Consider the following 24,292-nt stretch of genomic DNA (forward strand, 5'->3'; position numbering starts at 1 on the left):
TTCAGTTGCCTCACTTTCAGAAAATGGAGGCTGTCCTGGGCGCTCTCTGTTTGGACACATCATAGTTTTAATGGAAATAGATAGATCATTTCCATTTATAACAATTCCCCGTCCCAGAATAAGTATGTGTTTGTATTATGACCAAATCAGCGAGAAGAAGTATAGGAAGAATATTGCAATTAACAGTGTAACAAGAGTAAATTGTTGTGTACATGTGAAGCATTTGTAAGAATCTTCCACTTTACAAAATACACGTGCATGGAAAGCCGTTTGAGCATTTATTCAATATCCTTGCATTTGTGCGGACAATAGAATTTAACTATGTAAAGCATTTTGTTGCATGACAAAAAAGCTTTATACTATAGATGATGATCGATTGATTCAATCATTGAAAGAGGAGTGTAAGACGCCATCTACGTTAAGGTTAAGAAACCATTTTTAAACAGAAGAGGGGCTGACAAACAACCCAGCCAATCCCTCACATACAGTGCTGTCTTATCATTCTGAAGAGAATCAATATTTTAGCTACTAAAAAAATAACAAAGCCTGCACGACCATGATCAAAACTGGAGAGAATATTAACGAGGGTATTCCACCCAAACGACTTGTTGTTGGCAGCAGAGGCGTTGCTTCAATGGATCTTAAAGAATGTTGTTTTGCATCCAAAAAAAGAAGATACCAATCGTGGCTGAGGTGTACTTTTAATTTAGGGGGTAAATAGTTGGCTTGACACACCAACACTCTATCATATTGAGCCTTGGTGCATGAACTTATGAAGCCGTCTTGGATGAGAAGCGAAACGTCTTCTGAGACAACCAAAACAGTCCAGTTGCGATCGCCTCGATGTCATGAGAAGACAATGACCTACAGTTGACGAATGAGAATATTCATGGGCAATCTTACTGCAAGAAATCTTGCCAAGTGAAATTAGTGTTGTACAGTATTTTATTCAGGGTCACACAATGAATTCCTACAACAAATAGTCAAATATTTACAATATTTAGAGGTCATTTACACCGGAACAAGTTTCATGGGTTTTCACCTGTGTATTCTTGTGCGTGTTGTCAAAGTGTGCCTTTGAGAGAATATTTTGCCACGCGCCGAGTAGGAATCTGTTGAACCAATCCTGTATGATCAATTTAAGTTAAGTTGCACATTGAGTAGGCAAAAGGTGACGCCGGGGAGAACCAGAGTGTGTACTTGCATGTGTTCTTAAATGTGCCTTCTGAGTGAATCTTTGGCCACAAACTGAGCAAGCAAAGGGTCTCTCCCCAGTGTGTGTTCTTGTGTGCCTCATTAAACTTGACTTCCTATTGAATGTTTTATCGCAAACCGAGCAGGCAAAGGGTCTCTCCCCACTGTGTGTTCTTGTGTGCCGGTTAAAATCTACTTTCCAGGTAAATATCTTATCACAAACTGAGCAGGCGAAATGTTTCTCTCCAGTGTGTGTTATTGCATGTCTTCCCAATTGTTCCTTGTAAGTGAATCTTTCACCGCAGACTGAGCAGGCAAAAGGTTTCTCCCCAGTATGTTTACTTGTGTGTGTTATTAAATTTGTCTTCCCAGTGAATCTTTTACCACAAAATGAACAGGCAAAAGGTTTCTCCCCAGTGTGTGATCTCATGTGTCTTTTCAATGTTGACTTGCTGACAAACGTTTTGTCACACTGAGAACATTTGCTGCGTTTGCTGTCAGTGGGATGTATCATATCACTTTTCGAGTGTTTATCATCATTGAAGTCTGAGGAGTGTGATGTTATGTCGTCGCTATCTGATAGTGGAGCTAGGAGGCTTTCTGCTTGTGATCCTCCACATTGGTCCGCATCATCTTCTGTTGTCATATGTCGACTTGAGCTGGAGCCCGGAGGCTCCGCCCCTCTGTTCTCGTCACTCTTCAAAGGGACAAAAGTCGATGGCAACTTGGTGATGTCGTCCCCTTCCTCTTTAATGTGGGGGGGCTCTAGCTTCGGCTGCTTTACCCTGGCACTCAAGTCCTGCTGCTCAGGACGAAGATCTTCCAATCCTGAACTAACATTACAGACTGAACCCATAAAAGATTTCTTTCTAGAGTGTGTTCTTTTGTGCCTCATTAAATCTGACTTCATGGTGAATCTTTTGCCACAAACTGAGCAGGCAAAAGGTTTCTCCCCCGTGTGTGTTTTTGTGTGCTGTATTAAATCTATCTTCATAGAGAATCTTTTATTACAAATTGCGCAAGCAAAAGGTTTCTCCCCAGTATGTGTTCTTGAGTGCCTTATTAAATCTTTATTCCAAGTGTATTTTTTACCACAAACAGAACAGGCAAAAGGTTTGGCTCCAGTGTGTGTTTTTCTGTGTCTTGTTAAATCTGAATTCATGGTGAAACTTTTACCACAAACCGAGCAGGAAAAAGGTCTCTCCCCAGTGTGCGTTCTTATGTGTCGTAATAAACTTGTCTTTCTGGCAAATGTTTGACCACAAACTGAACAGGCAAAAGGTTCCTCCACAACGTGCGTTTGTTTTTGTGTTTCCAAGTTTCCCTCCTGAGTGAGTATATTACCATAAACTGAGAGGGCAGAAGATTCTTCCACAGGGTGTATTCTTGCATGTTTTTCCAAGTGTCCCTTCCGTGTGAATGTTTTATCACAAACCGAGCAGGCAAAAGGTTTCTCCCCCGTGTGTATTCTTGTGTGTCTTCTTAAGTTTCCCTTTAAAGAGAACCTTTTACCACAAAATGAGCAGGCAAAATGTTTCTCCACATCGTGTGTTCTTGTGTGTGCTTCAAAGTGTTCCATTTGGCTGAATCTTTCCCCACAAACTGAGCAGTCCAAAGGTTTATCGGTGTCAGATGTTAAGCCTTCAAAATCAGATAGTGGCGCTAAGAGGCTGTGGTCTCGATCACTGTGTTTATTATCATCTTCATCTTCACTCTTCACATGGACACCAGTCAATATCAATTTGATGATATTGGCCTCCTCCAATCCTTGAATCTTCTCTCCCTCCTGGCTGATGCTGTGTTCCTCCTCTTCTTCTTTAATGGGAGGGGCCTCCTCCTCTTCTTCTTCATCTTCTTCTTTAATGTGGGGGCGCTCTGGCTCCTCCTGCTCCAACCAAGAGTTCCACTCCCGCTGCTCAGGATAAAGATCTGCTTTACCGACGTCTGCAGGACCCAAGAATACAGACACTTAGTTTGGAAAAGTCAGCTTTTCTCACTCAAGTCATGTTATAATTTTTTTTGTCTGCCAAGAAATATCTTTTAACCAGGCAGTTTTTCTTCAGCACCATTTCACTTGCTTCATGCATTTTTCAAAGTTTCCAGTTGCATGAGTCTCAGATGACCGACAGGCAGTGCTGTAAGCGCTGAATGATGTCCAGTGCTGTGAAAACGTATTTGCCCCCTTCTCGAATTCTTATTTTTGGGATTGTTTCCTCACTTTAATGTTGAAAGTCCCACGGAGGCAATTTTTGTGTATTTTCTTTTCCGAAATATATTGAATATATTTGAAGTTAAGTGCTGAAAATATGCAACGACTGAGAACACTATAGTACTGAATTGTTAAGATATAGGGTAAAACTCTTTTTCCCTATCTCAGATGGCCAGATTTTTTTTTGGGTGGGGCTAACATTTAACACCACTTTGATCCTTTATTGAAGACTCTTGATGGCATATGAGAGATGACACGGAGGAGGGAGGGAGGAAACATTTTTGTACTTTGTTTTTCTTGAAGTCAATCATATTTCTCCTTTATCAAATGGCTGGCACCAAGAACTTTCAGTCATATTGGGTAAAAAGTAGTCCAACAGATGGCAAGGTGTATTCCACAATGCAAGCTTTGACTTAAGACAATAACAACTCCCCCGATCTGCTCAGCAACATTCGGGCAACATCGGCCCAACACAACCTGTTAAAAGTCAGGCCCTTCATAATAAAAGCAATGAATAGTTTTACCATTTCCTACAGCCCTTTTACTTTGAAGGCCTGACTTTTGACAGGATGTGGCACGCCGACATTGCCCGAGTGAAAGCTTGCTGTTGTTTGAACGCTTTTCACACAACTTACAAAATGCTTCCGATGAACGCGAGGGATGCTCAACCGATGAGAGAAAAATTAAGAATTGAGTCACGAGTACGTGGCGCGGCACCGAAACAGGGAAATGAATGGCTGAGTCACGCATTTCCTTTTTTTTTTGGTACCAAAAATAAGCAGATGTACGAAAACTGGGACAAAATTTCAATGCAATTGAAAACCGACTCAGGAAAACTAGCGCATATGAAAATCATCAGCAGTCCCAAGGGTATAACTGCTCATGCAGTAGTTAGTTTACCCAAGAGTTTGCGAGTGCCGCAGCTACACACCAGTCATCGGGACATAAAAATAAGCATCCTGCAAGTCTATGGTCATAAACCAGTCCACCACCTGCTGCGCAACCGACGTGGTCACTATTCAAAAGGATTTCAGATACAACATGAGGTGAATGCTCACATTTCTCGTGTGGACGGGGGAAGTATGTGGAATAGGGTCACCTGGCTAAAAGGATGTACAAGACCTAAGCCAGAACGAGGGCTTCAGCTGGGTCACTGATGATGCACTGTCTGACCTGTCTAGATTAAAAGGGCCGGCGTCGGAACTGCAGTTTGTAGCCCTGAGTCACGGGGGAAACGAATCAGGCCTTCTACGAACAGACACCCCGATAATTGAGCTGCTGCTGGACAAAGCTGCAGTCGGCCCTGGTCTTTGGAGGGGCTAGAGGGACAGTGGACAGTCTCATCACATGGTCTCATTAGTATGACTCAGTGCTCCAAAGCATTAGATCCAAACAGCTCCCCCGGTGCTTCCTAATAGATTTAAATAGTCCAGATGGCTTATATTTCATTAAAAAAAATATTTGTATTTTTCTGTTGTTGCTAAAGACAATGGAACTGGCAGTCATTTCCAATATTATCAACCACAATATCAATTTGTTCTGGAGCATCTGTTCACACTCACATGAACACAACAGGACCCCAAAATGATGTTCAATCGCTAATTTATTATGGTGTCATCGATCGAAATGGTACGAACGCGGGGCCGGCTCGCCGTGGCCATCAAAGGCCTCCGAAGTCATAAGATGCCACCATTGTACAAAAACGCCTGTGTCACATCATCCACCCACTCCTTTTCAAAAGTCTTAGAGCCATTAGTGATTCGATAAATAAAATAAACTGACAAAAAAAAATGTGTATATTATAGGCTGCCTTCCTTCTGCAATGAAGTAATAGATTTGACCAAAACAAGCCGCTTCAAATGTATAAAACTTCACTACTTTCACTCATTATTGTCTAAAGAAAACATCCAGACTTTCAATACAGGCGAGAACACACACTCGCTCAATAAGTGAATGTGCTACCCTTCCGCCACTGACGTCATTGCCCTCTCACAGGATTTCGACCTAGAGAGGGAGAGTCAAAATCTGGCTGAAAATCAAATGTCAACAACAACAAAAATCGATTTCTTGTCATCAAAGAGTCTTATTTCTTCTGCAGACATCGTTTTCAAGACAAATAAAGGGCATTATTATAAACACGTGTGTGTGTGTGTGTGTACTACAACTTGGTCTGTCACCTGTCAATCACAGCTTGATCAAATAATTAAAAAAAAAAAAAAAAAAGCCATGAGAATGGTGAGCGCGAACAAACCTGCTCCGTGCAACACAACTTGCGGCGTCTCGAAAACAGCACGCAGCGGTTGACGAGGTCTCTCGTTCTCTTTTGTTCGCCAAAGTTCCTCCTCGTACTCTTCTTTCACACTTTGTGCACACATTTCCACACGATAACCACAACGCTCGACCTGTGCTTGAAGCTACAGTGTACCGATAATCACTCATAAATCAGTTTGTTCTAATGCTCGACAAATAAACGTACATAAAGAAATGGGATCATGACCGCAAGCTCGTACACCGCGCAGTCTCGCTACCTTATTTATTGTTCATTGGAGACAAGCGGAAGGGGGAAGTACTTCCGCTTGACGAGCCAGTTTTGTATATTCTGCGTTGCTGCCACCTGCAGGCGTGGAGGTGTCATTACACACCCCAGTCCTGCGCTCTCTTTGCAGTGTAAGCGCACAGTTTGAATGGGAAATCAAGTTATTCTATAACTATTTTCCCCCATTTCTTTCCTCCCCCCCCCTCTAAACTACAGCCACACATCTCAACCGATTCAAACTATTCCAACTTTAACGGAGTTAAAGAAAAAGGTTAAATTATATTAGTTCCCTCATTCCGAAATTTATTTTGCCCAGAACATGACGTTGTGCACCCAAAAAGTCATTCCAATGATACATTCAACAAAACAATTCAACTTAAAGGTTGCATATTTTGGCTATCTGGACCGCCAGTGTGACTAACATGGACATTCCATCCATTTTCTACCGCTTATCGGAGGTCAGGTCACGGGGGCAGTAACTTTAGCAGGGACACCAAAGACTTCTCTCACCCCAGCCACTTCATCCAGCTCCTCCGGGGCGATTCCGAGGCAAACTATTGTCAGACTAGTGTCCAGAAAAGGCCTCTCTGACAGCTACTTCTGTTTGACCCAGTTTTGGATCCACATTTGGGTAGGACCACCCCCGTTCCCTCTGATTGGTTACCTCCGTGTGGAAGGCCCACGTGTTACAATGACAGCGCTGGCTCAGGAGCTCGGTGGAGATCTTCGCTAGCGACATAGATAAGCTCGAGAAATTCAAATGACCCAATTTCAGGATTCCCGGCAGAAAAAACATCTCAAGAATGAGTGGATGATTTTAATTCATATTTCACATTTACTGGAGGCACCATAGAGACATACTAAAACAAGGTTAGTCAAAATGCAGGACCTGTAATTTGAACCCTCTAAATGTTCAAATGCACATAAACTGTTCAAAGTTTCTGTACACTAACAAGTAGCTGACCAACAAAAATCAACAACCAAACAGGAGCAAAAGCTCCATACCTAGAATCATCACCTGAAAAGTGAGGAAATTGATCAGTCACAATAGTTTGAATGTGCAGCTTTCCCTAGACCCTTACCCATCCCAATAGCACAATTACACTGATTTGTGATACATTTATAATTGTCAGCTTTGACCCATTTCTGAGCGAGTGACCGGCAACTTCAGACATCTGACAATCGGGCCTTTGCTAGCTTTGATGTGAACGGAGACTGGAGAGCGCTCACACCACTTGGGGAATGAAAATGACAAAAGCTCATTCAATTTCACCAATTTATTAGACAGTCACTGGCATAGACAAAAACCTGCAAGCAAGGAAATTCACAAGTTAGTGTACACCTTTCAATAAATTTGACAAATGTGCACTCCAGGTCATCTTACCAGCTCAGACATGGAAGATCCTACCAAGGATACCAGGTGAGACACTTGCGACCGCGCTTGCAGCACTTTTGACGGCAAGGGCAAGGGCTATAATAAGGCGCACAGTACGGCCGAGGGCAAGGGCCAGGTAACGGGCAAGGGGGAAGTCTGGGGCAACCGGGACAAGGAGGGCAAATAGTTTCCATTGGCTTGAACGATCGTCCACCAGAACTGAGCGCTACACCTTCCAGAAACAAACTTTCACTGCGCTGGGCATGGGGTTCGGCTAAAGCCGAAACCTGCTCGCCAGCTTCGTTCTGGAGGAATCTATCTGAATTGGACTCAAGTTGACTGTATAGCTGTGGGTCCCAACTTGTTGCCAGGCTTCTGGGGGAACTCCCAGCCATCCCAAAAGGAGACACCACATGTCCAGAACGATGTCCTAATGAAAGGAAATAACACAAGAGTCACAATAATTTTGTGGGTGCAGGTGCACAGTTGCTTACCCTTTGCACTTTGTCCAAAAGCTAACAGCCAGAGCACAAGCATCCTGAACAGAAAACATGACAAGTAAACAAAGGGAACTTAAAGTCGGTATAAATGACAAAAAGCAACATTAGCTCACGCACAAGTCACAAGCCATAGGTAAATGTGATCACTGGGTCCTGCTAAGCAGCGCAACTTCAGCTCGTTCTTGTGTTCTGCTGCTGTAGCCGTCACCACGCCGGCTCTATTTAAGCACCATCACCTGTGCCAATCAGCATGCAGCGCTTGATCATTGCATTCAGGTGCGCAAGAGCAAATCATCAATCAAGATCATTTTGATTTAATAAGTCAGTACCGTGCACGTCCATTGACAATAAACAGGACATCTGTAAATCTGAGCCGAGATGCATGCAGAAAAAGAAACACTTGAAACACACAAATGAGAGCAATACGATTCCCCAATTATGTTTTTTTTTCCCATTAATCAAAATAAATTACTCAGTGGTAAGACCACTAAAGTATACACCGGTTGTATACAAGAGTATACAATTTATAATCTACAGTTCCATACCAGAACATTGTATAGTTCACGCATGGACAACAGTTCTATTTTATGTAATGCGCTTTTTGCATCATTCATTGCAATGTACCAATATCTTTGTCTCTTCTCTGACTTCTGGTAGTTATAGTCTAAGAAAATCACTGCCCAAAAAAATAAATAAAATAAAATACAATATAAAAAAAATAAAAAAAGTCTTCCCTCTGCACTGTGTGCAGGTGAATGCATGTTAATGTGCTTGAACACTTAAAATTGATACATTTTAAATTTCCTGTAGCCACCATTTGCTGCTCAAATTATGAAAATAAAGATCTTAAACCTAACAAAACGGCTTTATAGCACTTACCCAAAGGGAACACTAAAGTAATGTACACAATGAGACACACAGATCCAGTAAAAGTCTTACGACATAAAAAGGAATCACACACACACCAAGATTTACCAGAATAACCAATACATGTTCAATCTGAAAGTGTGACATTGGAAGGGACAGAGTCTAGAATAGTGGGTATAGTCCTGTCCAGGTCTGAACCACAAATGCCTGTCTGTCTGGATTCAGCACTCCCATCATTTACACATTTGTCATTTTGGCAAACATAACTATACTGCAGCTTGGGAGGGGGAATTTATGGCTGTCATTGGTTCATTAGACAACTAAACATACACTCACCAGTTACAGTACATTCTAGTCCCGCCACAATTGACAACTCATCCATTATATTTATTCTGTCAGGTGACAGAATGCTACACAAAAATTTGTGGACTTTTGCTTTTTAAGTCTGAATTCTGTTTTTCAGACCACCACACAGTGTAATGCCAGCCTTTGTGCCATTTGAGTGAGACATCTGCAGTCAATTGCAAAGAGCCAGTGAACAAGGAAAGAAATTTAATTCAATTTCACAAGTTTAATCATTGCTGCCATGGAATCATACACCATCAAGGGACAATAACCTGGAAGAAAGAACATTCACACACACGCATGTTATTGCAGATGTTGCAACAAATTGACAAACATGCACTTCAGTTCATCTTACCTGCTCAGACATGGGGGAACCTTACCAAGGATACCAGGGTCGACACATACGACTAGATTTACAGCAAGATGGCGGGCAAGGGCAAGGACGATAGCCACGTTTACAATAAGGTGGAGGGCAAGGGCCAGGTAACGGGCAAGGGAGGGGTTCAGGGCAACGAGGACAGATGGGGCAAACACTTTTCATTGGGGCGAACGACCGACCAACAACAAGAACCGCACCTTCCTGTGATAAACTTTCACCGTGTTGTTGGTCGTGGGGTTGAGCCAAATAATGCGCATCTGTCTCACGTTGCCCGTATCGCTGGGGATCCCAACTAGTTGCCTGACTTCTAGGGGCAGCAAATCTTCCATGTTGAGAACCACCTCCTAAGAGAGGAAATGGCAGTTTAAAATAATTTTGCAGGTGCACAGATTACTCGGTATTAATTACCCTTTGCATGGTGCCCAAAGGCTACCAGCCAGAGCACAAGCAGCCTGAAGAGAGAAAATGACAAACAATGAACAAACAACCAAAAGGTAATACAGATAAAGCCACTAAACAAAAAAAAAAAAAAAAAAAAGCAACATTACCTCACACACAAGTCACAAGCCATCGGTGAATGTGGTCACTAGGTCCTGTTTACTTGGCTTTGCAACTTCAGCTTGTTCTTGCGTCCTGCTGTTGCTGGCAACAGCGCTGACTCTATTTAAGCACTGTCCCCTGCACCAATCAGAAGCTGCTCTCCATCATTGCACTCAGGTGTGCACGAGTGTGCCAACATTCAAAATCGGTACATTACACCTTCTGACCTTTGTTATTGAGAACAAGTTCCCCGACAGTCAAAGCACAAATTTAAATAGAAGCTATTACCCAACATACACGTTATGAAGTACGAGAAAAAAAAACACAGTCTATGAAAAAAATGCTCCATGCCCCAATGTATGAATTCCTGTCAATCAAAATAATAAATCAAAATAATAAAATAAGACCACTAAAGTCAAGAAAACGTAATAGTTCATTGCATCACATTTACCCTCGAGGAACTCTGAGATGTAATGTCATTGCCTCTAAATGGACACATATTGCAACAGTAAAAACGAAAGTATTCCAACAAAAAGGAATCATACACCATCCTATTGCAAGCCAACCCACAATGATGAAAAGGTTATTTATTTATTTTTTATTATTTTTTAAATATGTCAACTACTTTAATAGGTAGACTCCAGCCCCAATCATAAAATAAGCACTTGAAGTTAATTTGGATAGTGTCCACAGCAGAAAGTGTGGCGAAGGAGAAGTCTTACACTGTCAATATCAGGTAGCCTCTGATCCAAAGCCTAAGAGTAAACCAATGTCACTTTAAAGCAAACAGTAACAAGGCATTGCATTTTCTAAAAAAATATTGTTTTATACTTTTTTGTTTAAGAAAACAAAATATTTTTGTTTTAAATGAAAAACAAAGAAGTCAGGGGGCATTTGGGATGTTTCCTTAGTTCTATTACATCCCAGTTTTTGGAAGATATTACCATACTTTGTGTCAGTTGAGTGCAGTTGCATTTAAGGGAATGGTCCAGGGAGAAAATAAAAACCGACTGATTCAATTTCACAAATTTATTAAGTAGTTACAGACAAGGAAGCACCCCATCAATGGCAGATAACCTGGAGGACAGAAAGTTCACAAGTTAACACAGAGGTTTCAACAAGTTGACCGACGTGCACTACAGTTCATCTTACCTGCTCAGACATTGAAGAGCCTACCAAGGATACCAGGAGCGACACATACGACACATAGACTTGCAGCAAGATGGCGGGCAAGGGCAAGGACGATAGCCACGTTTACAATAAGGTGGAGGGCAAGGGCCAGGTAATGAGCAAGGGTGGGGTTCAGTGCAACGAGGACAGATGGTGCAAATACTTTTCATTGGGGGGAACGACCAAACACCAGCACCAAGAAGCGGACTTTCCTGGGACAAACTTTCACTGTGCTGTTGAGACATTGGCGCAACAGCAAAATACTGCACATTGGACTCAGGTTGTTTGTAGTGCTGTGGATCCCAAAACAGCTGCCTGACTAGGGGCAGTCAAACCTCCATGTTGAGAACCACCCCCTAAAAAAGGGGAAATAAGGGTTACAATAGTTTAGTTGGTGCACTGATTAACTTACTTACCATTCGCATGGTGTCCAAAGACTATCAGCAAGAGCACAAGCACCCTGAAAATGACATATATAAATTATATATATATACATTTATATATATATCTAAATTATATTAATATATATAAAATTATATATATATATATAAATAACTACATACATAAATAGATATATGTAATGCATTTTAATAAGGAATTTTTATTTGAAGAAGGCAGGTTGTTTCTGCAGTTCCAAGTGAGGCCTCAAGGGGGCGGTGACGTCCCACCAGGTTGAAGCAGGTGCTCGCCGTTGCTGAGATCCAATGGCGGCGGCGGCGGCGCTGGGCGAGCCGAGCGTTGAGTTGAATGAGTTCTCGCCACAGTTGAAGTGAGGCAGCCGTCACCGCGGGACGCAGCCCGTGGCGCCGCGGGGGAAAGACAGCAGCAGACACTGGAACGCGCAGGCGGCCGCCACGCATGTGCTAGCGTCACGGCTAGCCGTGCCATGTCATGACGCCGCCGGAGGTTGCCTCCACATCTGTCCGCTGTTACTTCGAGACGCACCCTCTTTTCTCACCACACCGGTGCGTGACCGAAACCTTATTTTTCTGGAGGTGCTCGGCTCCATTTGTATCGTCATAGAAAGCAAACACGTGGGTACATTTGTGCTTTTTTTTTTTTTTTTTTGAACCGGGATGGCCGAGAGAACCTCTGCCGGACTGTTGACCGTGACGCTGGAGCCCACGCCGGCTGTCGCCATGACCCTGCCGGCGGAGGTCCGAGCCAAGTTGGCCGAGCTGGAGTTGGAGCTCTCGGAAGGTAAGTAGAACACCTTCTAGTCGGTCTTCCTTTGAAATGTCACTTCCCAAAGGTGGGACGCGTTTACTGTCGGTGACACACGATAGGGAAAATATTTGACATTTTGAAAAGCTCACGACTAAACACAAATATCTCATGGAATCGCATGTATCGTGCGTGTCACTCACGTCGCTGGCATAGATTGATGAACAAAGATATAGTACTGTACATGCTTTGTAGTAAATAAGATACTGTCTCTCTCCACACTTTGGGAATCACCAATGTTTCGCAACCTTTCATGGCACAAATTGTACTTTATAAAAAAGCTCACAGCACACCATAACGACACAAACGTCAGAAAGTGTACAAACTGAATGTACTTCAATAATGGATACACAGGCCCAGTGGAAGAGCATTCAATTGCTCTGTCCGTCAATATAGGTTGCTGGCATCGATAGATGATCAGTGATACATTTGTTAAGTAATAACTTGAGGACAAATTAAGTGAAATCTGACCGTTTCCCAAAGCACACTGGTTTGGAATCGCTGCTTTAAATAACATGCAATTCGCAAAGCTGGGACTCATTTCTTGACATTTTGACACACTCAAGACCAATGTTGACCAGTGTTTCCCAACCTTTATTGAGCCAAGAGGCTCATGTTATTTGCATTATAAAAAGCGAAAGGCATATGACACCAACGATACACAAATGTCACAGAATTGAAATGATTCTGTCTGCCACGATACGTTGCTGGGATAGATGGATGAACAAGTTGGTTGGCAGGCAGTTAGCCAACCTCCCCGTGTGTTGGGCATGCCCGTTGTCGTTAGGTTTTTGTCAACATAGATTAGTGGAGCGTCTGGATCGACACACCCGTCCGTCCGTCAGTGTCGGAGCTGTGTGCTTGTTTGTGGGGGGAGGGACACACCCGGCCGGGCACGTCTGTCCATGTGGGTCTTACTGAGACAGACGTCGGCTAACTTCAAGACAACAGTCTCAAAGGTTGGCTCAGTCTTTGTATTGTCAGTAAGGCTTTGATATGATTTCTTTGTCCAGTTCAGTTTTTTTTAAATGGCAGCACTCACACACCAACTTCAGTGGGGTCCTTGGTTTACGAAAGCGTTCCCTGGCCACAATTTGACCCCCAGAACTGTAAGGCAGACATACTAACCACTAGTCCCGCCACACTACGACATACAACCATTCAACCTTCCAACATGAAAAACCTAACATGCACGTTTCAGGAGAAGTGGGAGGAAGCTGTAGTACCCGGAGAAAACGCACAAAGGCCAAAGCTGGGATTTGAACCCCCGTCCTCAGAAATGTAAGGCAGACGTTCTGAACCACTCATTCACTATGCTGCCCGTTCATGAATAATGCAATCAAAAGAAATACAGTAAGTTATGGCAGTAACTGTGCGTGACTTTCATGTCATGTGACAAAGTCTTCTTACGCTGCTGTACAAACCAATGTAACCTCAAAACCGTCATAGACCGAGGACCCCCCCCCCCGTTATGTTTTTTCAGATTTATAGCTGTCACGAGTGTAAGAAGAAATTCCATTAATACCAAAATGGAACCTAAAAATTCTAGCACTATCTATTCTGGGATAATGGGCAACCTACATTTTTTTCCCCAAAAACAACAACAACAACAAAAAAACCTCGTCATCAGTCTTCTGTGCTAATCAAAATTCCCATAAAAAGGTAAAGAAAAACCTCCTCTTATAGAGCTAATTAACAGTTTATTGTTTATTTTTGTCCATGTGGCACATGGACAAAAACACAACCTGCCCCTCCACCATGCCAACAACTTTATTGAGCAATCAAAATCAAGTAAGTGCCACTTAACAGAAGCTAACGGTGTTAACTAATACAAATCTGTGCATCTGACAAAACTCAATGCAGGTGTGCATTTTCCATTTTCCTGTAATATGCCCCCTTTTAACTGGCAGTAGTTTAAAAGTAACATATTGACATGATTAACTGTCATACACAAGTGTAAAACATAAGTTAACCCTTAATAAACATCAAATCGAAACAATACAAACTAGAAGAGCTGCCTCAGAGGCCGCTAATGGAACAGACGAGCGTCTCGGCAAATCTATATCTGTCCAGTTTCCTCTTTGTACTCTCTGCATGACACATCCTGCCTTACTAGAGCTCTGATAGCAACAGCACTTCCCTCTGCTTTCTGCCCCTTCTCCTCTCCCCACCTCCATAGCATCCACGCTTCACTGTCACATAGAATAGATGGCGCGTTGTGTCGGAAAGCAGCTCGTTGATTTCCCGCCCTTGTCAATGAGCTTCTCTCACAGGGACGTTTGACGTGTAATGTCGCATCGCTGTTTAAGTATGCCTGAGTGTGTGCGGCTAACCTTTGTGAAAGTGTAGCAACGCTGTATTATTCATGTGGCGGAATGAATGTGTGTTTTCCTAAGCAGTCTGGCAGCAGAAGCAGCCGCAGCGGCGGGGCCGAAACGATCCAGCAGCTTAGCTTGATGATATTTCGGCATCGGCAGTGGAGACCTGCCGATGTGTGAAATAAATAGTTTGTGCACCCTCAGTGGGGTTATGAAATACAGTGACAGGCATTTAATGTCATTTTCTCTTGTTCGTGAAGGTTTTACAGGCTTGGTGCAACTCCAAACGCAAAATAATCCAGGTCAGTGGTAATCACTTGCGTTCTGCACCCATGGAAATGCCCATTGTTCGCAAACATTAAGAAAAGGGCTATACAAATAGTTGGTTCTCTGGAGTGCCTGGCCACCAATCAAGTGTGAAATGAAACAACCAGGCGAATGTTTTGCTACCTAGCTACCTATTTTTTATTATGTCTGTGAGCGAGATGTTCTGCACTTCCACTTTAACAGTGGGGGCTAATTTGCATAATAGCCCCCCCCCCACACACACACACATAGTTTCAGTGTGGGCTCTGCTTCCGTAATTAGCTGAGGCCGCACTCGCCATTGCCTTAGCAGTATATGTGGTGGAGTGTATAGTTGCTCACCTACATGAAGGGACTAAATTCAGCGAGACAGAAAATAGGCTGTTTAAAGGGTACTATAATTATTGATCCTTGGGTTATTTTGATGGAAGCATGTTACAGGCATGTTCGTAAAACATAGGGTGTTTTAAATTTGGAAAACAAAACACGGTCTCCTTTTAGTAAGAAAAATCTGCTTTTTTTTTTTTTTTTATAGGCGCAACCTGTGAGGTACAGCTCAAATATCCAAGGTCTTCTTTACCGGTTTTAGTTTTGGTTGGCCGTCACCAAAATGACCAAATCCTTGTGTTGTTGGTTTTCCCCAAACTGCCCCTATCCCAAATACTGCGCACCACAGTGGGGAGCAGGGTGTGTTCAGTCACAGCTGATGTGGATGAGTGGTCCAAAGATGGGGTGGAAAGCAGGGCAAGAAGACAGATGAACCCCATTATCTCCTGCCGGGATGAAGGAGGGTTTGTCTTGTCTGCTGGGAAAATTCATAGTCTCTCCCTCGGTCAATCCTCAAATGGTTTCTTCCCTGCTCTGTTAGTTCGCCGCACCCTCTGATCAAAAATCAATTTTTTTCCTGCCATTTTTTTTTTTATCTCTTCAGGAAAGTCGACAAACACCAGACTGATTAGTTAGTTTCTTTGCTTGCTCCTATGTGGCAAATATTTACAGAGGTTTTTGGTTGTTAAACTTCTTCCTCTGTGGCCTGTTTGTTTTGGGATAACAGTTGTAGAATTTTTGTATTGTAGTAGTGACTTTGTGACTTTTTAAAATTATTAGAGAAAGTTTATACTATTTGAGAGGCTAGTAATCTGGTCATAAAAAAATGTTTCCTTTATTTTATGGCAATGACCCAATCCAGATAAAAGTGAGGTGTTTACTGAAAAAGAGAACTTTTTTTTTTTTTTCCCCAATCCTTGAAACAGGTGATCTAATAATATGCCTGTGGTGTGTTTGTCAAAATACCTCAAGGGTTAAGAATTGAAAGTATGCAAAAGTCAACAAGCGTCATTTAGACAAAAAGAGAGCGATGCATACTCGCAGACTGCCTATCACGGCATCATTCGATGGTGCATTTCCTAACACAGCAAAACCAAACTACTACTATGCAAAACTTGTCTAAAATAATCACTATTTATGCCAGCGTTTGATGAAACAAAGCAAGCACTCATAAAGATAATAAAAACATTTTTACCCATTGAATGCAGCACTTCACATACAACACTGTGTGTATGTAGTGGATGGACACGTCAAAAAACATAAATACCAGCCAAAAACCGCATCGACAACTTCACCGAGCAATCAAATACTGTATGTGCCGCTGATCAGGCGGTAACGTTGTTGGCTAAAGTTAATCCGTGCAACCAAATAAACTCAATGCAGCTTTGCTTATCTTTTGGCTTTTACAGCAGCAGGGACGTCACACCCGTTGGCAATGTGGGTGTTTCAGACAGGCGGATATATATCATTTTCAGAACTAGAAAGCGAGATAAAATATTTACTTGGTTGTTTATGAGCGAGAGAGAGAGAGTTCAACCTATTTGTGTACAAGTCGTTAAAAAAACAGGTCAAACTTTTGTTAATGTAACGATCTATCTCACTATATTGTCGTAGGGATTTGTACAAATAAAGTTTGTATAATTTTGACAATCAACCAACATTTTCATAGAAATACGCCTCTAAAGAAGCATAAAACCTTGGTTGGAACTGATGTCATTCCTGGGACCTCAGTTTGGTGACCACAAAGGTATTTTCATTTTTTTTCTTTTTTTTTTTTTTTATTTTTTTTCTTCTTGCTCCAAGTTGTTTTTTGTCACTCCCAGTCCACCACAAAATTGACACACGAGACAAGAGAATCAAACACTGTATATCCAGACACCAAAATGTCCGTCAAAGTAATAACTTTGTATGTGTTTGTGGTTCACTTCTTTCTACACTTACATTCACAGTTAGCAGTGCTTTACCTGAATGTGAAGGTCATGGACCATGGATGGATCTCATTGGTGGCTTGCCTGCTACCGTCGCTTTGAATGCTCAGCAGACCACTGAATTGAAGCAGAGGCCGTACAGCACATTCCCTTTTCGAGACCACTTTCCTCGCTTAAGTCATAAAGTATGAACTTTTACCCTTGGAAATTCAGCTTGTTGATGAGCCAAATCAAACATTTGATGAAAGCACGATACAAATCTTCATCCAGAGTTCTGAGAGCATTAAAGATTTATGATTTTCCCTGCTGCGCGTTAGCAGGATAACGTAAAAGGATTCAAGAGGAAAAGAATGTTGAGCCCTGGAGTGTGTGTTTTCCTTTTGCTGCCTTAAAGTCCAGTTGGCTAATGCCATTGTGTCTGTAACAGTGGTGAATGTTACTGGAGACTCATGCATATTTTAAGGGTGTGCCTCTGAGCAGAGCAGAACTTCAAATTCTTGGGCTGCAGTCTTTGTATTGCACACGAGAGAATGACGCATGTTTTATAACCCATTCCCATTTGTACGTATTTCTACTCTTTGGTTCTCATTGTGTTGTTGTCAATTAATAGAGTAATTCTCGGTCATAGGTCAGTGAAAAACCCATAATAGTTGTTGTGGACCTGGTTAAAGGTGTGGCTCCAAGAATTTTGTTTGAACGCTAACATTCTGAGAGGTCCATTAACATTTTTAGGACAATTGCCATTTTTCCCCAGAGTGGTTAATGCTTGCATGCAGAATTTAGAAACAAAACGTAGGTCGTCATCAGGGTGCATTTGTTATCAAAATAAACCGTTTATTTTCAATTTGCATACCTACAAATTCACTGGGAATACTGGACATCAAATTTGTTTTGATTTGGAATAGGCTGTGCAGTGTTCCCAATGCATTGGCTTTTACGGAAATCAAATATTTTGAGCTTGACACTTTATTTATTTTTTACACACACTGCTATTATTCTCAAGTGTAAAAGTGGCTGAAGAGGTTCACTCTCGACAGAGTGTTACTGTGTTTTTTAATGAGATAGTGAAGGTAAACAATGGTGATTGGGCTCTTTGCTACCCAAAAGTCAGTAGTCTCTGTTGTAGTGGTTCAAAATAAGACTTGAGGTTTGTGCGGTAGTCTGAGCATTTGACTAAATTTCTTTAATTTGACTGGGGGAGGAGAATCTCTGAATGAAACTCCTGTTTGATTGCAAGGGTGTTTCCAGAAGAATACACTGAGCCCCTGTATATACGCGTTTTGGCATTCACATATTCGCTTATGTATTTTGGCACATATCCGACATTGAGAGAAAAACCCACCTGTTTGCTGTTTTGTGCTCAGGCCAAAGCAATAGCATCGTCTCGTAGCATCTTGGTGCCTTGGAATTATGTTGAAGTGAGTTGAGGCACTTCATATAGACCGTCTTGTGGCATCTGTAGACAATTACTATACAATTGAAACCTTTTAAGGCAGAGAGGGCTTAATGAACGAGTTAGGACTGCTGCTCAGAATACGTGGTCATGTGACACAAGAAGGCACGTTACAGCTGTACCTACAGTTTTTCATTTGATTGTTCTGTATTTATGGCCTTGGCCGAGAACTGTTTTTCCATACAAATGTTTACTGTAATTTAGAGTTTACTACTATGTTAGCCGAGGTTACTAATAGACTAGCGAGCATTCCGAAGTACCTACAAATTTGAGTTATATCACCACTGTAGGAACTCTGTCATTGACTGAGGACTCCCTGTAATGTGACAATACAAAGAGTATATTTTTATTTTCTGGAACTCGGTTCATGCTTTATGGCATGCCAATTTACTAAAGAGAACTGCAGCATTCTCTTAGAAAAGTAGTGACATAGACCTTTAATCGCGGAACAGTAGGAAGTTATTGCCTGTCTCCAGCCAGGCGACCATCCTGTCCTTCCTGCCACACACGCATGAGCTTTCCAGCGACCAGCAGGTTTTTAGTCACGCGCCACATGGGAGGCAGAGAAAATGTGCAGCGACTTCTCAGGTTTGTCATATTTTTAGTTGATGTGGCTGCCAGGTACTGTGCCTGTTATGACACTGCGTGTGTCCTTGCTGTGAGAGATGCTGACTAAACACACCACTTTACCCTCATCAAGGACGTCAAAATCAGAAGGCGCTGTGCTCCACATTTTTCTGAACGGTGTGGTTTTTGGTTTGGCCTCGGCTAACTCCCCGCTGTCCGTTACACAGTTGAGTCCACGTCTTTGATCCCTGACCCCTCCCTGTGTCCATCTGGTCGAGAGTAGCATGGAAATTGGACGCCGGCGACGTACCACCCCCGCCTTCTCCATCAGCACCACAAATCAATCTGGTCTTTTTCTGCTCCTGTGACTGACTGCTTTCACACAGCAGTACCGCATCCCCACAACCAGATAATTAGATGCCCGATGCCAGCGTCTGGTGTGACGTCTGAAATGCTTGTCGGACAGGGACAATTGCTTTCAACACAATAGGATCGGGTAAATAGTAGGGATGTGCAGAATACACAGATTTTTTTTTTTTCATTTAAAATTTTTTTTTTTTTAAATTCATATAAAGGTATCCCAACAACATGATACTTTTTATATGAGTATAGGTCTTGAGCAGCAGTGGTTCAAACCAAGTAAACAAATACAATCTTTTGGTGACATATCAGTGGTGCAGCACAAAAAGATGGATGCATTTGATGTAGCTCCTCTTTTGTTTTGTTAATCAACTTAACCGGCCGTAATGCTAAATAATGTTTGCTTTTGAAGTTGCAGCTTGAAGAAACAACAAGCATTTTCGTGGAATTCCAACTCTTGTCTGGACGTTGTTTTCTGCCTCGTATATTTCACGGCACCGCACGAACCTGAAATGTTTCATCGTGTATTATAAAACTAAGCGATCTTATTCCATTTGGCAATACCTTTGTACCTCAGGATTGTTTTGTCACTTTATGACCTTTAAACATTAAGAACATAAAAAAATATAATAATAATAATCTTTTTCATCAGATACTTATCAGCTGAAAAGGACGTGATTAGATCGGGACAACTCTTGTAAATCGAGTTGCGGGTGTCAAACCTCATGACGCATCGTGACGCATCGACTTTACACCCCCCTCCCTCCCCCACTCCCACTAACCATTGGACTGCTGAGCTCAACATATTCACATCTCATATTCCTGCATTCATAGGCAAACAATGTCATACTGCAGCGCTGCTATGACAACATACCCATATTGCTTTTCACACTTGGTGAAGTTATATGAATCAGAGTCTCATGTGCTCGCAGGGGGGCATGCACTACACCAACGTGTTCCTTACTTTATCTGGTTAGACTTTCAAGAATTAAGTGCTAATATCTCATGTAATGCATCGTATAATACTGCTGGACAGATGGGCTGATGGATCTGGACTGGAATCCCTTTTGACGGAGAACAAACAAGCTGGTTATCAATGTTTCATTAAAAGCTTCAATGTTTTTAATTAATTCCACAGAGCTGGTGTGATCGTGCATTGGCCAGTGCCATCAACACCTAATTAGCCTCAGGCAGCCGCTGCAAGGGTCAGCCTGCACAGCATGTCAGGACCCTGACCTCAGCCGTGCAGTCACCAGGGACTCCGCAAGACTAAAAAGCCACATGTCCTCTTTCTTTGTCAGTAATTGTATACTTGCATACCTGTGGCTAAGGAGGATGTCAGTTACACAGTGAATATTTCAACACAAGGTACAGTAGAACATCTGAGGCTGGATTTACGCAGCAGTTAAGGTTGTTTGAGCAGATGCAGGTGTGTATACGTCACCACTCTGTGTATTTCTATGACATCAAGCTCGCGTTGACAGGGTATATACTGTATATGCAATCTGTTCGTTTATGTTGCATGAGCAGTAGCCGATATGTGTCAGATTCCTATCCATATTTGGAAGAGGCTTGATTCCGAATCTGAAGATAGCTGATGTCATGTTTTTTCCTCATTTACACTGTCATGACGCAGATCCCACTTGTGCAACTTGAGAGCAAAAAAATTCAACAATGCAAAATTGTGTCACTTGAACCGTGCAGTGTAAATCCAGCCTCCTCATAATCAACTGTGTTCAGAAACAAATGCTCCCATAAAAAATGTCCCAAATAATCTGAAGTAATATATTCTAAGCAGTGACATTGTAACACTGTCATACCAGTCAAAAGTTAAGTTGACCTTAACTACTGTGAAATAACATGTAAAAACGAAAACATTTTAATGAAGAGTGCCACACATATGGGTGAGTAGAGCGAAAACCTGGAAGCCATCTCACGTAAAAACAATTTCACTTTTTTTTAACATTCATTTAAAACATCCTGTTATGTGAAATGTATGAAATTGTTTATATATATATATATATATGTGTGTCTGTATGTATGTATGTGTGTATATGTATATATATATATGTGTGTGTATATATGTGTATACATGTATGTGTGTGTGTGTGTGTGTGTATATATATATATATATATATATATATATATACATGTATATACATATATACATATACATGTGTGTGTGTGTGTGTGTATATATATACATATGTATATACATACATATGTATATGTGTATATGTATGTATATATATGTATATGTATGTATATGTGTATATATATATATATATATATATATGTATGTATATGTGTATATATATATATATGTGTGTGTATATATATGTATATATATGTATGTGTATATGTGTATCTATATCAATCTCTATATATATATATATATATATATATATATATATATATATATTTATTGAATAGTCTTGTGAATGTCTTTTACCCCCAACTTTTGAATTGGAAAAAAAAATTGAGTGGAGGTAAAGCTTTAGATGCTCACTGAGCTGAAGTCTCATGAAATATGCTGTCTTGCGTATTTTGTTGAGGTCTTGTGCGTTCTCCTGAGTTGCCATGCATGATTACTCCCACCCGCCAAATTTGGGTTGATTCCGCATTCCACTATTTGTGTATCTTTGAAGTCGAGTGTAAAATAAGTAAAAACATAGGAACAACAGTTTTTGTCTAGCTCATTGATGCTATGTCTAGGTTACTCAGGTGTGACGTGCTGATCAAAGACAAGCCAAGGCCCCTTGGAGTCCAGCGGGCTGCATTGAGAGCACCCGTGGTGGAAAGCAAACAGACCCAAAACAATGTCTGGAATGTGATTGGACCTGTCAACTAAAGGGTGAGGAGAGGGGCTTCCAACCCCCAAAAGCACTATTGGTTGCCACGGCACACACAGGCAAATAGTTAAAACCAGGCTAGCCCAGTATTTTATAAGAACAAGTTATGGCCAAGTTATTCTACTCCCCCTTACCTCATCGCCTGAGGTGTCCCAGTAGAATGTGGGAGGGAAAGAATGGATTATGTGTGTGTGTGATGGTGGTGTAGAAGTTGGCCCTACTTCATTCATCTACTTCTGCTCTTCTCCACTTTGTGAAGTCACATCAGAGCGGAAATGAGGTGATGTGCTAGTTCGCCACGTTATGTGCCTCAGTAGCAATCATTTTTTAGAGGTAATTTTTTTGTAGGACAATGTCCGTATGAAGTTGAATTATCTTTAATAATTTGCAGGGAAGTTGTTTACAACGCACCACAAGACTTCACACTTTAATTCATCAGAAAGACTGGATGGGGGTCAATAAGATTAAAGACATTTTTTATTTATTTTTAGTGCCTTCTTGTTTTATATGGGTAACTATCTCTGATGTTGCAATGGCCACGCTTTAAGTCCTATTTTCAAAAAGTTACCGATTTTAAAATTTTAGGATGCAGTGAAAAGTCTGGTTTCTATTTAGGAGAGGGATTTGTCTGTCTTAATGGATGACTCACCCGTTGACGTAGTGGTGCATGGCGTCTGTTAGACGCCAGTAATCAATAAATTGTTTTTATTATTTCTCATGGAATGGGGAAATGTCTCTGAATGTCCTCAACTACTTTTTCCAGGTCAATTTTGTATTGAGACAAATAATGTCATCTGGGGCAGTTGTCTCATAACGTCATTGCCGATGCAGCTCAACTTCCGAAAACTGACGTCATCTTAACTTCTTCACAGAGCAAATGAGTTCAGCCCGAATCAATGGCAGGATAATTACTTCAGGGTGCGAATAATCGACAATCAGTTCTGCACAACAACATCAAGATCAATTGTTTATGATAAAAAAAGTCATTAAGTTTCAATGTTTTGTCCGCACGGTGGAAGTTTTACATAATCCTGATACAAATGTGAATTAATGGTCATAAGGTCTGTGCTTGGTGTTGCATTCACAGGGTGTTGGTTAATTTCAGTTACTGGAAAAATGGGATGGCGTCAAAAAGAGGTGCAGCAGGTTGTAGTAAAGTGCCTGCTGTGCCATATTACATATTCAACTGCCATTAAACATCTATCATAGTCAAGAGTCCAGCTTCCTGGTTAAACATCAACCCGCACTACAATTATCCACACTAGTGTTTCTGTGCAATAAGCCTTGATGTTTTTCCCTATGTTGCTTCTTTAAAGCCTGCCTGATTCTTCTAGTCAAATTTTCTATAGATTTTAGTGAGTGTTATGTTTTGAGAAGGTCATAGTTTTTTAGTTTTCTAAATTTTGATCAATCGATACATGATCCACCTAGTATAATTTGGAGCTAAGAAATTTACTTTAGTGTCTTTTCCTGGCTAATACTACGAATGCTCAGTCTTTCCAAATCCCTGTTCAAGTATGTTTTCTCTGGCGCTTCCACCAGAACACATGTTTTACTGATAAGGAGTTCAGAGAGAGGTTAGTTGTTGTCAAGGTTTTTGACTCGGACGAGAGGTGAACTTTTCCTAAAATGGCGTCTAACGTACAAATATTCAGAAAATATTTAGTCCTCTTTATGCATGATGACTTCATAGCCATATGGCAAAGATCACGTGGGCCACACATACACTGATAATCTCTAATGAACTGCAAATGCTCTTACAGGACGTAAACCACAATATTCAGATTAAAAAAAAAAAAATATATATATATATATATATATATATATATATTCTTGTGTGTGG

The 24,292-nt window shown here is 41.4% G+C and overlaps 2 protein-coding genes across 4 annotated transcripts in view; one reads left to right on the forward strand and one right to left on the reverse strand.

Moving 5' to 3' along the window:
* Positions 1 to 938: 938 nt before the first annotated feature.
* LOC133410699 (oocyte zinc finger protein XlCOF8.4-like) lies at positions 939 to 5,944 on the reverse strand. The gene is made up of 2 exons (XM_061692149.1): positions 5,655 to 5,944; positions 939 to 3,138 (listed from the first exon to the last, which is right to left on the reverse strand). Exons 1-2 carry the CDS (start codon positions 5,776 to 5,778, stop codon positions 1,145 to 1,147), a joined length of 2,118 nt encoding a protein of 705 aa, XP_061548133.1. The 5' UTR covers positions 5,779 to 5,944; the 3' UTR covers positions 939 to 1,144.
* Positions 5,945 to 12,189: 6,245 nt separating this feature from the next.
* The window catches only part of dip2a (disco-interacting protein 2 homolog A), an 82,561-nt gene continuing 70,458 nt past the window's right edge, over positions 12,190 to 24,292 (forward strand). For all 3 annotated transcript variants that reach the window (XM_061691363.1, XM_061691364.1, XM_061691365.1), the window contains exon 1: positions 12,190 to 12,315. In XM_061691363.1, the coding sequence (XP_061547347.1) occupies positions 12,192 to 12,315 (124 nt within the window). In that variant the 5' untranslated portion in view covers positions 12,190 to 12,191. The remainder of the gene's footprint in view (positions 12,316 to 24,292) is intronic.

The sequence above is a fragment of the Phycodurus eques genome, chromosome 12 (assembly GCF_024500275.1).
Source record: "Phycodurus eques isolate BA_2022a chromosome 12, UOR_Pequ_1.1, whole genome shotgun sequence".
Classification (NCBI taxonomy): Eukaryota; Metazoa; Chordata; class Actinopteri; order Syngnathiformes; family Syngnathidae; genus Phycodurus; species Phycodurus eques.